The sequence below is a fragment of the Chlorocebus sabaeus genome, chromosome 10 (genome assembly GCF_047675955.1).
Source record: "Chlorocebus sabaeus isolate Y175 chromosome 10, mChlSab1.0.hap1, whole genome shotgun sequence".
Lineage (NCBI taxonomy): Eukaryota > Metazoa > Chordata > Mammalia > Primates > Cercopithecidae > Chlorocebus > Chlorocebus sabaeus.
Genome location: NC_132913.1, coordinates 106164535 through 106181707, shown reverse-complemented (window position 1 = coordinate 106181707; position 17173 = coordinate 106164535). Strand labels below are relative to the sequence as shown.

General features: G+C 44.6%; 1 protein-coding gene across 4 annotated transcripts in view; it reads right to left on the bottom strand.

Annotated features, from left to right (window-relative positions):
* Window positions 1–17173, bottom strand: part of STK36 (serine/threonine kinase 36) — a 31306-nt gene that overhangs the window by 11398 nt on the left and 2735 nt on the right. For all 4 annotated transcript variants that reach the window (XM_007966304.3, XM_007966303.3, XM_007966305.3 and 1 more), the window contains exons 5-14: window positions 16478–16608; window positions 15676–15925; window positions 12704–12797; window positions 12235–12404; window positions 11884–12071; window positions 11255–11354; window positions 7154–7297; window positions 3232–3411; window positions 2157–2254; window positions 1526–1631 (exon numbers count right to left, since the gene is read on the bottom strand). In XM_007966304.3, coding sequence (XP_007964495.3) covers window positions 1526–1631; window positions 2157–2254; window positions 3232–3411; window positions 7154–7297; window positions 11255–11354; window positions 11884–12071; window positions 12235–12404; window positions 12704–12797; window positions 15676–15925; window positions 16478–16608 — 1461 coding nt within the window. The remainder of the gene's footprint in view (window positions 1–1525; window positions 1632–2156; window positions 2255–3231; window positions 3412–7153; window positions 7298–11254; window positions 11355–11883; window positions 12072–12234; window positions 12405–12703; window positions 12798–15675; window positions 15926–16477; window positions 16609–17173) is intronic.

Here is a 17173-nt window from a genome sequence, read left to right as displayed (position 1 = left end):
CTACTAAAAATACAAAACAAAAATAGCCAGGCCTGGTGGAGTGCACCCATAGTCTCAGCTACTTGGGAGGCTGAGGTGGGAGTATTGCTTGAGCCCGGAGGGTGGAGGTTGCAGTGAGTCAAGATCACGCCACTGCACTCTAGCCTGGGTGGCAGAGAGAGACTCTGTCTCAAAAAAAGGAGAGGAGAGGAGAGGAGAGGAGAGGAGAGGAGAGGAGAGGAGAGGAGAGGGGAGGGGAGGGGAGGGGAGGGGAGGGGGGGGAGGGGGGAGGGGGGAGGGGAGGGGAGGGGAGGGGAGGGGAGGGGAGGGGGAGGGGGAGGGGGAGGGGGAGGGGAGAGGGAGGGGGAGAGGGAAGGGGAGAGGGAAGGGGAGAGGGAAGGGGAGAGGGAAGGGGAGAGGGAAGGGGAGAGGGAAGGGGAGAGGGAAGGGGAGAGGGAAGGGGAGAGGGAAGGGGAGAGGGAAGGGGAGAGGGAAGGGGAAAGGGAAAGGGAAAGGGAAAGGGAAAGGGAAAGGGAAGGAAAGGAGAAATCCTAGGGATTCCTGGGTCCCTCCCAACTCAGTCCTATTGATTCAGAATTTCAGGAGGTAATTATTCCAACTCCCCATTCTATTCATAGCACTTGACATGAGAAGTGCTGGCCAATAACACGAGTCACTGCTGGCCAAAATTTAGGTTAGACAGTAAAAGCTTTCTGACTTGAAAGGGTGAGGGATATTAAAACAGGAAAACAGGATCTCAGACCAGGAAAGTTTGAGTGAATGCTAGCTAAAGGCAGGAAGTAGTCCAGATTTATGTTCCCAATTACCAGTTTTAACAATGACCAGGCAATTATTTACTTCCTTACACATATATATTCCTCTCTCTCTCCTCTGAGGTTAATCAGAATACAGCTACTTTCTCATTCAATCCTCCATTCTCCTGTCCCTTACCTCCAGGATCTAGGGAAAAGAACTGAATAGTTTACTAATCCTCAGGACAAATGAGGTTAGACAATACTAGATGATCTGCAAGTTTTTTCAAGAAGAAGTAGTTCTTTTTATGGTCTCCTGAAATATGCCAAACTGTTTAAAGCCTCTGGGCCTTTATATATGTTACTCCTTCTGTATAGAATTTCTACTTTGTGCCTCATTTATGTGGCAAACTGCAATGTATTCTTCAGATGCTAGCAGAGATGATTTCCTTCTTCGAGATTTCTTCTATGATGCTCCAAATAGTGTTAACTGCATCTTCTTCAGTGGTATTGCATCTTCTTCATAAAATACAGTGGTGCTCTTGTATTATATGCAAAGTTCCAATGTACTTTTCACTGTTGTCCCTAATCCCTTTACCTCTCCCCTATTAAATTATCCCTAGTCCCTTGAAGGCAGGCACTTTTTCTTACTCACATGGCATATGGCATGGTGAGAATTCAACAAATGTTTGTTGGATTAACTTGATCTGACCCTACATAGTCGTAAGAAAGGGGATGGGAGAAACACGGGGAAAGAGAGGAGATACAGAAATCTGGAAGCGGGAGCAGATTACCATGAGGCTGTCCCTCCGCAAAGTCTGCTCAGAGTCATCTGGTTGGGCCAGAAGTTTCCCCAACAGGTCCAGAAAGAGGTTGGCAGCCTCCTGAAATACCTGTAGGCTGGGGTTGGAAAATAAGCCCATGATTTCTTACCTCTCTACTAAAAGCCTGGATGTGGTGAATCGGTCAGTTCTGGGCAGGTAGGAGAATCTCTGCAAAGGGACACATCAGAACGTTCTCCCTTCTCCCTTGCCACACACACACACACACACACACACACACACACACACACACAGAGAGAGACACCCTCCAAGCCCCTTCTTTGACATTTTATCTAGGTTATTCACATATTTTTTTTTCTTTCTTTCTTTAACCCACTTGGCTTCCTGGAACATGTTATTTACATCTTGACCTTTCCATTTTAGGACCATGGTGACTGCTGACTCTTAGAACCTGTAAGTCTTGAGGCCAAGTTGGAGCTGTCTTAGGGTCCTTAAAAGGACTATGAGTGGCCACTCAGCTGATTCCTAAACCTGTAACAAATCACAGCTTCTTCATACTTGGCCTGTTCCTAAATGGGAAGGGCACACGGGGTAGAAACAGAAGCGAAACTTGCCAACAGTGCAAAAGCACCTCTTATCCTACCTGTCACCTGTCTGGCTCCTCTCCAGATTGAAGGTACAGGCAAAGTAGGCCTGAATCACAGCCATCAGGTCCCGTAAGAAAGTCCCATACCAAGATTGCTGCCCAGGAAAAGGAGAAGAGAGGAAGGGCAATGTGGAGGATGGAAACAAAGAATAGAAAAAACAGTAGAAAGGGTCTATAGAGACCCAGTCAAGTTGATCAAACAGAAAGGGACAGAAGAGAAGTATAGGCAGAGAGAGAGTTCTAGGGGTAACAGAGAATCTGCCAATGGGCTGTAAACAGCCTGGATTAAATGTGTCTTGTTTGGCCTGAATAGCACTTTGGAGTATAGGAGGTTCTATTTTTCAAAAATCTTTTTCTCTAAATTCCTTAAAACCACCCAAGATTAATACTCATCAACAAAGTGCAGCTTTCCACCTGCCTCAGCCTAGGCCCTATTAAGTATTTACACTGACTCTGAAATATTCCCCATCCTCTCAGCCCAGCTACAGTAGGACACAGAAGGGGGAAGTAGAGGTTTGGCCCCAAACACACTGAATCTCTGTCCCAGCTCTTCCACTTGTTATCTCTGTGACCATTTACAAATTAGTAACTGTGTATGAATTATCTTTGAATTTTAGTACTCTGCTCTGTAAGATCAGGTCAATGAAGCCTAGGATCTAACATCTCAAAACACAGTGCTCTAAATATTTAAAAATTACACATAAAAATTTGGGTTTCCACCTTTTCTTAGAAAACTAGAAGATCTGGCAATACAAGGCCCATATTTCCCTGTGGCAACAATGGGCTGGAGGCTGAGGAAAGGATGCCTCTACTCTATTTAGAGTAGGCATGTGAACTCTAGTTCATCCTATTCCCCACTACTCATATAGTCACATGCATAGCCTACTTCACAGCTGACATTATCTGCCCGGCCCAGAAGGCATTAGAGTTTGCAATTAATAGGTTATTAACTAGAAAGAGGAGGAAAGAAAATAAAAGGCAGTCAGACCAAAGACAGATGGCAATCTGAATGAGAGAACTCCAAGAAAAAGAACCTCTGTGAGTCTTCAGAGGCTCCTGTCCTGGTGCTTACCTGCTGGAGGCTGTTGCTCTCCTGACTGTGCCTGAGTAGACTGAGCGGCAGCCCAGGAAGCCCTGCCTCCCGGCAGAAGGAATACAAGGCAACAGAGTCACTGCAGCTGGAGAGAAGACTGCTTAGGACCCGGAATGCAGGCAGGATGTGGGAAGCACCCTCCAGGATGCCTTTCAGGATCTGGGTGACATGAGGGAAAGAAGCAATGATTGATATTTTCAGAAGTAAAAGAAGGAGAGCTACATATACCATGTATCCCCAAGGAGCTGGCAAAGCAGACCAAATGCTTGCATTCCTTTCTTTGCAAGTCTAAAACACAGAGAAGAAAAGCAGGGAAACAGGGGGACTGTACCAGGGAAGAAGACAATAGATGGTCAGGTTACCTGACACAGAACACCAGTGACCAGGGGGTAGGGGCCTCTCCTCAGGATCTCTGTCACACTAAGTGCCATTCCCATCTGCTCCCTCCCTTCTCCAGCCCTTTACCTTAAAAACAAAAAACATGTGCACTGCACATGCTTCTGAAAATTCAAAACAATGCATATAAAACAATATTATTCAACCATAAAAAGACAAAACAACATTATTCAATTCTAGATCAGGGTTGACAAACTATGACTCACAGGTCAAATCTAGCCTAACACTTATTTGTATACAGCCTGCATGCTAAGGATAGTATTATCTTTTTATTATTTATTTATTTATTTTTCGAGACAGAGTTTCACTCTTGTCCTCCAGGCTGGAGTGTAATGGCGTGATCTTGGCTCACTGCAACCTCTGCCTCCTGGGTTCAAGCGATTCTTCTGCCTCAGCCTCCCAAGTAGCTGGGATTACAGATGCTCACCACCACGCCTAGCTAACTTTTGTATTTTTGGTAGAGATGGGATTTCACCATGTTGGCCAGGCTGGCCTCAAACTCCTGACCTCAAGTGATCTGCCCATCTCGGCTTCCCAAAGTGCTAGGATTCTAGGCGTAAGCCACCATGCCTGGCCAGTATTATATTTTTAAATGGTTATTCTTCAAAAGAAGAACATTTACACCAAGTATTTTATAATATGCCATTAGCTTTTCTAAATGATGGCATTTGCTCACTTAGTATTTACAATAACTGTGAAATAAATAGAATTAGCCATTTTATAGATGAAGAAACTGAAGCTTCTACATAGGTCAAAGAAGCAGTCAAAGATCACACAGCTAATGAGTAGTGCAGCTGGAATTCCACCAGAGGGAGTCTTATCCCTAAAGGCAGAGCTTTCAGTCCGACTCCCCACACTGCAAGTTATCCAACACTAGGAAGAAAACCTGTTAGTGCCAAAAGACAAGTGCAAAGTGCCAAGCCAATTCAATAAGGAAAGGAGAGTTCTTTTCAACAAATGGTGCCAGGACAATTATATACCCACATGCAAAACCAATCAACTTAGATCCTTTCCTCACATTATACACAAAAATTAGCTCAGGATGGGTCAAAAACCTAAATGTAAGAGCTAAAACTATAAAACTTTTAGGAAAAGAGAAAATCTTTAAGACCTTGCATTTGGAAAAGATTTCGTATACACAACATCAAAAGCACAGACCACAAAGGGAAAAAACAGTAACTGAACTTAATCAAAATTCAACATTTTTGCTTCAAAAGACACTCTTATGAGAAGGAATGAAAAGACAAACCACAGACTGGGAGAAAATATTTGCAAATCACCCATCTGATAAAGGTCTTATGTTGAGAATATACAAAGAAGTCTTATACAACTCAATAATACAAACAACCAAATTAAAAACTGAGCAAAAGACTTGAGATATTTCAGAAAGAAAATATACAAATGGTGAATAAGCCACAAAAACATGTTCAACATTCATCATTAGTGGAATGTAAATTAAAATAACAATGAGATACTCCCTCACACTTACTAGAATGGCTACAGTTAAAAAGTTAGACAATAAAAAGTATTGACAAGGATGTGAAGAAACAAGGACCCTCATATAATACTGGTGGGAATGTAAAACAGTACAGCCACTTTGGAAAATAGTTCAGCAGTTTCTTAAAATGTTAAATATAAATTTACCATATGACCAGCAATTCTACTCCTATGTAGTTACCCAAGGAAAATAAAAACATATATCCAGGCCGGGCGCGGTGGCTCAAGCCTGTAATCCCAGCACTTTGGGAGGCCGAGACGGGCGGATTACCAGGTCAGGAGATCGAGACCATCCTGGCTAACACGGTGAAACTCCATCTCTACTAAAAAGTACAAAAAACTAGCCAGACATGTTGGCAGGCACCTGTAGTCCCAGCTACTCGGGAGGCTGAGGCAGGAGAATGGCGTAAACCCGGGAGGCGGAGCTTGCAGTGAGCTGAGATCTGGCCACTGCACTCCAGCCTGGGCAACAGAGCGAGACTCCGTCTCAAAAAAAAATATATATATATATATCCATACATAGACTTGCTTGTGAATGTTCGTAGCAGAATTATTCATAAAAGCCAAAAAGTGGCAACAACCCAATACATCAATGTCTAATCAACTGGTGAGTAGATAAACAAAATGTGATATATCTATGTAACAGAATAATAACCAGCTATAAAAAGGAGAATGATGATTAACTAAATGGGGGCTGGGGGCAGTGGCTCACACCCATAATCCCAGCACTTTGGGAGGCCAAGGTGGGAGGATTATTTGAGCCCAGGAGTTCCAGACCAGCCTGGGCAACATGGTGAAACCTCATCTCTACAAAAAATACAAAAAATTAGCTAAGTGTGGTGGTACATGCCTGTAATCTCAGCTACTTGAGATGCTGAGACACGAGAATCCCTTGAACCAGGGAGGCGGAAGCTGAAGTGACCCGAGATCATGCCACTACACTCCAGCCTGGGTGACAGAGTAAGACCCCATCTCAAATATTTACCAAAAAAAAAAAAAAGATGCCGGGCACAGTGGCTCATGCCTGTAATCCCAGCACTTTGGGAGGCCAAGGAGGGTGGATCACAAGGTCAGGAGTTCAAGACCAGCCTGGCCAAGATGGTGAAACCCCATCTCTACTAAAAATACAAAAAATTAGCTGGGTATGGTGGTACGAGCCTGTAATCCCAGCTATTCTGGAAGCTGAGGCAGAGAACTGCTTAAACCTCGGGGGACAGAGGTTGCAGTGAGCTGAGATCGTGCCATTGCACTCCAGCCTGGGCAACAGAGCGAGACTCTGTCTCAAAAAAAACAAAAAAATGAAAATGGGTATGAGGGATTTTATTGGGGTGATAAAAATGTTCTAAAACTGAACTATGATAACAGTTTTAAAATTGGCAAATTTACTAAAAATCATTTATCATACATCAAAAAAGTATAAATCTTATACAAAAATCATACCTGAATAAAGTGATACAGGCAACATAGTTTAGCGAGTACCCAGGAAGGAAAAGTACTGTGTTTCAGACGAGCAAAGTAAGGTTTTGCAGGAGGGAACACTAACTTTGCACTAACTTTGAATGCTAATTAAGCAAAATGTCATTCCCCATACCCCTGCAAAATAACCTTATTCTTCTCACTAGTGTACCCGTAGTACAAAATATTGTATATGCAATTGTTATTTATAATTTCATCAATAAAAAATTAGTGAAAATGTGTTTTCCCTCATTATGTAAGTACTTAACATAATATCCTCCATTTTTGCCTATTGGCTCACAATGCCTAAAATATTTATCATCGAAAAAGTCTGATCCCTGTTCTAGTAGGTATTCTTCCCTTCAGAAACAGAAACCCGAGGGCTGCTCTTTCTGTGTTACTAAATGAGGCTGGCAAACCTCCTCAAACTAAGCAGACAGATTGAAGAATTAGAAAAGGACAAACTTTCTCTTTTTCCTGAAGTCAGCGTATTTCAGCGCTCCATCTGTGAAAATAGTCTTGATCCCATCCACAGTGTTTTTCTGCCCATTACCTGCCCTCCAGCCTCATGCAGCTGACTCTGGATGCGCTGGCAGAAGTCAGGATTGCACAGCAAGGTGAGAGGAGCCTTCAGTTGAATATGCACAGGCTCAATGGTCTCCAGCAGGTGCTGCCACTCATTGTCACTGTCTGGCTCCTGAGGCAGAGGGGAGTGGAAGGGGTCAGGAGTAGTGTGTAAGTCTAAGGTAGTAGATCCCAACCAGTAGAAACCATGGGGAATCATGAAGTAACTGCAAGGAGCCAAGGACTGCTTTAGCACAGATGTAAATCTTCAGTCACCTGCTAAAAAAGGTACAGCTGGCAGTCCGTGAGGGGTCTTGAAGAGTCTCTTGGAGAACACTGGCATGTGTGCATAAAGACATACTTAGAAAGATGTCCACTGCAGCATGGTTTGTAATAATTTTAAAAAGGAAAAGATTATAAAGTCAGTCTAAGGGAATAAGGGAATAATAAACCAGGGTCCATCCATATTGGAAAATACTATGAGGTTATTAAAAAGATTGTGAGGGCCGGGCGCGTGGCTCATGCCTATAAACCCACCACTTTGGGAGGCCGAGACTGGCAGATCACCTGAGCTCAGGAGTTCAAGTCCAGCCTGGCAAATGTGGTGAAACCCCCTCTCTATAAAAATACAAAAATTAGCTGGGTATGGTGGCACACGCATGTAATCCCAGCTACTCAGGAGGCTGAGACAGGAGAATTGTTTGAACCCAGGAGACAGAGTTTGCAGTGAGCTGAGATGGCGCCACTGCACTCCAGCCTGGGTGACAGAGCGAGACTCCATCTCAGAAAAAAAAAAAAAAGGCCAGTGTGAGCAGTAGCTCACACCTGTAATCCCAGCACTTTGGGAGGCTGAGGCAGGCAGATCACCTGAGGTTGGGAGTTCGAGACCAGTCTGACCAACGTGGAAAAACCCTATCTCTACTAAAAATACAAAATTAGCTGGGTGTGGTGGTGGATGCCTGTAATCCCAGCTATTCGGGAGGCTGAGGCAGGATAATCACTTGAACCCAGGAGGCAGAGGTGGCAGTGAGCCAAGATCATGCCACTGCACTCCAGCCTGAGCAATAAGAGTGAAACTCCATCTCAAAAACAAAAAGATTATGAGGCTGGGCATATTAGCTCATGCCTGTAATCCCAGCACTGGGAGGTCGAGGTAGGAGGACTGCTTGAGGCCAGGAGTTTGAGACCGGCCTGGGCAATATAGTAAGGCTCTGTCTCTTTAAAGAAATAATAATAATAAGCCAGGTGCAGTGGCTCATGCCTGTAATCCCAGCACTTTGGGAGGCCAAGGCAGGCAGATCACAAGGTCAGGAGTTCAAGACCAGCCCAACCAACATGGTGAAACCCTGTCTCTACTAAAAATACAAAAATTAGCAGGGTGTGGTGGTATGCGCCTGTAATCCCAGCTACTCAGAAGGCTGAGGCAGGAGAATCACTAGAACCCGGGAGGCGGTGGTTGCAGTGAGTCGAGATCGCGCCACTGCACTGCAACCCGGGCGACAGAGCAAGACTCCGCTTAAAAAAAAAAAAGAAATAGCCGGGCATGGTGCCATACACCTGTAGTCTCAGCTACTCAGGAGGCTGAGATGGGAGAATTGCTTGACCCCATGAGTTCAAGGCTGCAGTGAGCCATGATTGCACCATTACATTCCACCCTGTTGTCCAGGTGACAGAATGAGACACTGTCTCAAATAAATAAATAAAAAGATTGTGGTACTGAGGATGTATCACTTATGTAGTATTCCTACAAAAATATATACAACCTGAATCTATTCATGAGGAAATAATCAATTTGAGGAACATTCTACAAAATAACTGACATGTACCTCAAAACTATCAGTCATTAAATACAAAGAAAGACAAGAACTGTTCCAGATTCAAGGAGACTAAGGAGGCATAACAACTAAACACAATGTGTGGGCTGGGCGCAGTGGCTCACTGTAATCCCAGCACTTTGTGAGGCCGAGGGAGGTGGATCACTTGAGTCCAAGAGTTCGAGACCAGCCTGGACAATATGGCGAAAACTTCTCTCTAAAAAAAACACAAAAATTAGCCAGGCGTAGTGGCAGGTGCCTGTAGTCCCAGCTTCTCAGAAGGCTGAGGCAGGAAAATTGCTTGAGCTCAGGAGTCGGAAGTTACAGTGAGGCGAGATCGCACCCATTGCACTCCACGCTGGCAACAGAATAAGATCCTGCTAAATAAATAAATAAATAAATAATGTAATGTGTGATACTGGATTGGATCGTGGAGCAGAAAAAAAATTTTCATAAAGCACATTACTGAAGCAATTAGCAAAATTTGAATAAGGATTATAGATTAGTTTATTAATCTATCTTAATAGTATCATATCAATGTTAAATTTCTGACTTTCATAATTGTACTGTGGTAGTGTAAGTGAAGGATCTTGTTTTAGGAAATATGCACTAAAGTATTTAGGGGTAAAGGGGCATGTGTACAATTTACCCTAAAATGATTCAGAAAGATGCTATGTCCATAGGGAGAGAGAGAATGGTAAAGCAAAGTAGACAAAAGTTTTACAACTGATGAATTTGGGGTAAAAGTGTTGTTAAGGGCTGGGTGTGGTGGCTCAAGCTTGTAATCCCAGCACTTGGGAGGCTGAGGCAGGCAGATCAGCTAAGGTCAGGAGTTCGAGACCAGCCTAGCCAACATGGTGAAACCCCGTCTCTACTCAAAATACAAAATTAGCTGGGCGTGATGGCACATGCCTGTAATTTCAGCTACGTGGGAGGCTGAGGCAGGAGAATTGCTTGAACCCAGGAGGCAGAGGTTGCAGTGAGCCAAGATCGTGCCGTTGCACTCCAGCCTGGGCAACAAGAGCAAAACTCCATCTCAAAAAAATAAAAAGTGTTACTAAGGTTGGAATGTTCTGTCCTCTCCAAAACTCACGTGTTAGAAACTTAATCCCCATTGCACCAGTGTTACGAGGCAGCGCCTAATCAGAAGTGTTTAGGTCACAAGGGCTCTGCCTTCAAGAACGGACTGATGCTATAAGAAGGCCTTGCAGGAGTGGGTTCATTCTCTTCTGCACTTCTGCAAAGTGAGGACACTGCATTCTTCCCCTCTAAAGGACTGGGCATTTGGGGCACCCTCCTGGAGACTATGACCCAATCTGCTGGCACCTTGATCTTGAACTTTCCAGACTCCAGAACTGTGAGAAATAAATTTCTGTTCTTTATAAATTACCCTGTCTTAGCTATTCTGTTATAGCAGCACAAAACAGACTAAGACAAGGGTATACACAGGAATTATTTGTGGTATTTTCAAAATTATTCTTTAAGTTTGAAATTATTTCAAAAAAAGGCAAAACTAAAAAAAAAACATATTAATAAAATATTGTAGACCGGGCACAGTGGCTCACGCCTGTAATCCCAGCACTTTGGGAGGCTGAGGCGGGCAGATCACCTGAGGTCAGGAGTTTGTGACTAGCCTGGCCAACATGGTGAAACCCTATCTCTATTAAACATACAAAAATTAGCCAGGTGTGGTGTTGGGTGCCTGTAATCCCAGCTACTTAGGAGGCTGAGGCAGGAGAATCGCTTGAACCCAGGAGGCGGAGGTTGCAATGAGCCAAGATCGCGCCACTGCACTCCAGCCTGGGCGACAGGGTGAGACTCTGTCTCGAAAAGAAAAAAAAAAGGATTATAGTAAAACCACATGCCCTGGTGTAGAAAGATCCCAGATTATACGGTGAAAGAGGTATGATGCAAAACAATACATATAATAAAACTCAGTAATGTAAAAATAGCAAACTATAAATGTCTATGTGTGCTTATGCATGTGTGTGAAACTACAGAAAGTTTGGAAGGAGACAGACTAAATTAATAACACTAGTCACCTTGGAGACTGACCCAGTGAGGACTTTCATTTTTACCTATGTGTTTCCATTTTAAATAATTATATTTTCCAGATACTGTGCAATTAAAATCTATAAATGAATAATAAAGCAATACTTTTTAACACAAAGGGAGCTCATACTTAACGGAGCTGGGAATCACTGTTCTAGAAAAACATCTACTAGACCCAACATCCCATGAAAGAGACAAAGTTAGTAAGAACCCCTAGGGTTCACCTCATTTTCCAGGTCCACGGCATCAGTGCCCCGCTGGCCCAGCACCTCCGGCCTCTCCTCTGGGAATGCTTGTCCACAATCTGGGGTGGTCCAGTTTTCCCTGCCAGAAGAAGCCAGGGAGTAGAATGGGTTCCAAACCTAGGAGTCTTAGGGTTCATTAACTTGTCCCTCTCTGTAGGCCCATGATAGGAATGAGAAAAATGCCATATAGGATTGACTAGAGGAGACTTCTTTCTGGGATGTAGGATATGACCAGTACAGGATATGTTGACTACTACGCAAATATCCTTAACTGTCTTCTTATTTTAGAGCTTATTCTCGAGTCTACTTTGCAGTTTTCACCTATGGCTCTCAACTCAAAACAATCTTCCCTCTTGGATGGAGATGATCCTTTCCCTTTCAGCCAACCTTTCAGTCAATGTACATAAAGAAGAGAAAGTCCCCAAGTTTCCTGATGAATCGGAAAAACATCTATAATTAGAATCCAAGAACCCAGGACTCAGACTCTCAAGGCTCTACCCATATTTAGGCAGTGGCTAGTGATAGGGACTATTTTGTATTTGCTTTGACTAGCGTCAAAGATATGCAAGACACCTCACCCTATAAATACCTAGCTATACCCTTCTCACCGAGGTGCAGGTGGCGCCTTTCCAGTCTCTGACTCAACCCAGCTGCTCTTCATTTCTGAGGCTAAGATCCCGGCCAGGAGGCTTGATTCCTGAGGAGTGGCCCCGAGTCTCGGCAGAGGGGCTGTGCCAGGAGCCACTTTGCTCGTCTTGTCCTCTTGCTCAAGGGCAGGTCCAGTGTTCTGATGTTTCTATGGGAGGTAGGGGGCAATACTGGATCAGAGCTATTTGGTTGCCATAGGACAATATGAATGCTATTCATGGCCCTTCTCCAACCCTAGAAAGTCACCCTCCTCCTCTAACTCCCCAGTCACTAGCCTGGTCATTTCACATATTTTCGTCTGCCCTACACACCTTCTGCATGGCCTCCTCAGCCATGCGTTTATAGGCCTGAGTCAAGATGCGAGACTGATTACCCTTGGGGGCCAATCGATGGGCCTGTTCGTCCTTTAGGACCTGAAGTTCTGGGGGTAGGCGGCTGGTGAATGGAGTCCCCAAATCTGGACCTGCTGGCTCAGTTATTACTGCAGGGAGGGAAGAGGAGGAAGACATGATCATGGGGGCCGTAGTCCCTATGTCCACTTGGCCAGGGACAACTTCAGTGTCTCCAGGCTTCTGTGGAAGAAGATCATTTTGAAAAAGTGACAGAGAGAGAGTGGGGTTGCAAGGGAAGTGGCAAAGGTTAGGCAAAGGGCTAGGAAGAAAGTTCAACCTGGTGGAGTACAGAGGATACGTTAGATCTAGATGGTCAGGGAAGGGAAAGGGAAGTAGTCTGGAGGAAGTACTGGGAAGTACAAGAGCCCTGGGAACCCTGACAACTCACTGGTGACACGACCAGCAATAAAGGGGTGATGTAAGAGGTCTGGCCAGGACAGTCGCTGCCGGGGGTCTTTGGTGAGCAGTCCCTGCAGGAAGTTCTACAGAGAGAAAAAATATTCCATCAGTCATTCTTTCCCTTCCCTTAAGTCTCTCTCTAACTTATCAGCAGAACTGGCAAACCAAGAATCCCATATCCATTCTCACAGCAGATGAGCTGCTCTTGATCATGCCCTCTGAAAACTTTGTTCAGGTCCCATTTTCCTGGCCGAAATCATAGACAGACCACTGTTTCACCTCCTAGGGACAGGACCCTAAATCCTGCTCACAGACATTTTGTAACCCCAGAAGTAAAAACAAATTTTAATGCACCAACTTTGTAAAGAAGGGAGAAAAAACACTGGGAGAAAGAGATGTCACCTTCATAATGATCTTCAGAAAGCAAACATTCAAAGAACTCCCAAACTATTCACGCTGCCCTCCCTTTGACGATGGTTTGTTTGTGGCTGGATAGGAACAGATGCATTTTTGGTTAAAAGCACACTCACATGCACAAGTAATTGTGTGAAGGTGTGTTTGGGAGTACTCAAAAACAGAAATCTTTCTGCAAGTCTTCAGAGGTGGAGAGATAGGGAGACAGTCTCTGAAAAGGATATACCATAACAGAAATCTTTGGGGAAATCCTCAACTGGGCCTCAAATAGGAACAGAGGTACTAGTAGATTATGATCACTGTTCTAAAACAAAGTGATCTGTATAACTATGGATCTTGCTGGAGATACCTGCGTATCTGCCCATAGGGAGAATAAATATCCTATGCACACCTCCTCCACTTAAGGTTCCTTAATTTAGATTATTCTTGACAATTATTTGGGCCCCCTCAACTCAACAGGTGAGGAATTTGTTGTTCCTTTTCATCTCAGATAAAGCAAAGCTATAATGAGGTTTCACTCTGGCAGAAGACTGCATTTAAATTCCATTGAAGATCTATAATCTTGCCCCACATAAAATAAAAGAAGGTTGGGTGCAGTGGCTCATGCCTGTAATCCTAACTCTTTACAAATTGAGACAGGAAGATTGCTTGAGGCCAGACGTTTGAGACAAGCCTGGGCAACATGGTGAGACCCTGTCTCTAAAAAAATTTTTTTTAATTTAATTAATTAAAAAAGAAATAGAGGCCAGGCACAATGGCTCACGCCTGTAATCCCAGCACTTTACGAGGCCAAGGTGGGTGGATCATGAGGTCGGGAGATTGAGAACATCCTGGCTAACATGGTGAAATCCCGTCTCTACTAAAAATTACAAAAAATTAGCCGGGTGTGGTGGCAGGCACCTGTAGTCCCAGCTACTAGGGAGGCTGAGGCAGGAGAATGGCATGAACCCAGGAGGTAGACCTTGCAGTGAGCCGAGATTGCACCACTGCACTCCAGTCTGGGCAATACAGCAAGACTCCATCTCAAAAAGAAAGAAATAGAAAAGAAGTCCAACTCCTCTCCAACTCTCTTCCCTCCTCCGGCCTACTGACTTAGTCACAATGAGTAGGCACCACCTCTATCATCTGCTCCTAATCACTGAACCAGCTCCACCAGCTCTCACCATTCTGATAGCTTTAGACTGAAAGCTACGTAGACAACACCTAGAATGTGAACATTGCGTCTGACAGGAAATAAGTGGAATAGATGACATGCAAGAGGACCAGTATCTATCTCTGGTATCTTCCAATTATCTTTTCATTGTAATAAAGCATAGCCTGGCTCGAACTGGAGTTACCATTCTCAGGTTTGGCAAACTTTAGAACACCCTCCCAGAATAAGACCCTGCAGTAGAAAAGCAAGGCTGCCTGGCCCAGCTCCGGCATTGATATGGTTTGGATTTGTGTCCCCATCCAAATCTCATGTTGAATTGTAATCCCCAATGTTGGAGGAGGGGCCTGGTGGGAGGTGACTGGATCATGGGGGAGGACTTCCCCCTTGCTGTTCTCATGATAGTGAGTGAATTTTCACGAGATCTGGCTGTTTAAAAGTATGTAGCACTGGCTGGGCATGGTGGCTCAAGCCTATGATCCCAGCACTTTGGGAGGCCGAAGCAGGCGGATCACCTGATGTTGGGAGTTCGATACCAGCTTGACCAACATGGAGAAACCCCGTCTCTACTAAAAATACAAAATTAGCTGGGCGTGGTGGTGCATGCTTGTAATCCCAGCTACTTGGGAGGCTGAGGCAGGAGAATCACTAGAAACCAGGAAGGGGAGGTTGTGGTAAGCTGAGATCGCACCATTGCACTCCAGACTGGACAAGAGCAAAACTCTGTCTCAGGCTGGGAGCGGTGGCTCATGCCTGTAATCCCAGCACTTTGGGAGGCCAAGGCAGGCGAGTCACGAGGTCAGGAGATCGAGACCATCCTGACTAACACGGTGAAACCCTGTCTCTTCTAAAAAATACAAAAAAATTAGCTGGTTGTGGTGGCGGGCACCTGTAATCCCAGCTACTTGGGAGGCTGAGGCAGGAGAACGGCGCGAACCTGGGAGGTGGAGAATGCAGTGAGCCGAGATCACGCCACTGCACTCCAGCCTGGGCGACAGAGCAAGACTCCATCTCAAAAAAAAAAAAAACAAACTCTGTCTCAAAAAAAAAAAACAGTGTGTAGCACTTTTCCCTTCTCTCTCTTCCTCCTGATCTGCCACGTAAGACATGCCTGTTTCCCCTTTGCTTTCCATCACGATAGTAAGTTTCCTGAGGCTTCCGCAGCCATCCTTCCTGTACAGGTTATGGAGCTGTGAGCCAACTAAACCTCTTTTCTTTATAAATTACCCAGTCTCAGGTAGTTCTGTATAGCAATGCGAGAACAGACTAACATAGCCATTAATTCAGTAACTGCAAAGTCCCGACTCAGCTCTGGAAAAGGATTTTGGAAAAAGGAACAGAGGTAGAGGGAGACAGATTTCTAATGTAAAAGCCATCTCCCTTTCAATATTCATTACCTTAAAGCAGGGACTGATGGTTGAGGGCCAGCGCACAGGGTCCTTGAGAATGAGGCTGACCAGCTGAAAGATGCTTGTAGCATAGAAGGGAGGAGTGCCTACTGCCAGTTCATACAGTATGCAGCCAACAGACCAGAGGTCAGCTGTGTGGTCGTATGGTCGCTCCTCCACCAGCTCTGGAGACATATAGAGTGGTGTGCCTTTGATGGACGTCAGCACCATTGTGTTGGTGCTCATAGCCCGGGCAAATCTGCAGAAGATAACGGGATGGATATGGAAAGAGAAAAGATATTCTAAACCTGGTCACTACTACCTAACATAGAGATATTCCAAACCGGAGCAGCGGGAGCACCTTTGATTAGGTTCCAGAAGACCCAGCAGAAGTCCCAATCTCCAGCTCTGGTTCTAAAATGAGGCGCAAATAAGTCAAGAGTATGGTCTAAGATTCCCTGTGGGGCCGGACGCAGTGGAGTAATCCTAGCACTTTGGGAGGCCGAGGTGGGCAGATCACCTGAGGTCAGGAGTTCGAGACCAGCCTCACCAACATGGAGAAACCCCGTCTCTACTAAAAACACAAAATTAGCCAGGCGTGGTGGCACACGCCTGTAATCCCAGCTACTCTGGAGGTTGAGGCAGTCGAATTGCTTGAACCTGGGAGGCAGAGGTTGCAGTGAGCGGAGATCATGCCATTGCACCCCAGCCTGGGTAACAAGAGTGAAACGCCTTCAAAAAAAATTAAAAAAAAAAAAAAAAAAAGATACCCTGTGGAACTGGAAGCATAGATGGATGCTAGAATCTTTACCCAAAGTCACAGAGCTTGATGCCACCACCCTTGGCAAGGAGGATGTTCTGAGGTTTCATATCTCGGTGTAGGATGCGGTGGGAATGCAGATAGTACAGGGCTGATACCAACTGAGCAGCAATGGCCTGAACCTAGAGGTTAAAGAGGTGAGAGAAAGAAAAAAAAGGTTAGAAGCAGCAGCTGGCTGACAAATCCAAAAACTTCTCCTAATATTACTGCTAATCTTTTCTTCCTTCCCTTTCTTGCAGAGCTTCACACTATTCCTTTCTTAGTTATTGTTTCCCTTGTTTAATCCCTCTTTTATTTGCTCATTCATTCATTCAAGAAAAATTTATTGAATCTCATTTACTATCTGCTTGACCATGGGCAAACTAAGGTGACAATCTATATACTGACACCATCTACCCTGGAGGATTATTGTAAGGATTGAGTTAAAGCATGCAAAATAATACTCAGAATGGTGCCTGGCACATAGTAAATATTCAATACACATTACCTGTTATTAAATAAAACAAAATGCCTTTTTTCAAGAAAAGTAGTCAGACAAACAATCACGACAGATAAAACAAATATGGTGATTAGGCATGGTGGCTCACGCCTGTAATCCCAGCACTTTGGGAGGCTGAGGCAGGCAGATCACCTGAGGCAAGGAGTTCGAGACCAGCCTGGCCAGCATGGTAAAACCTATCTCTACTA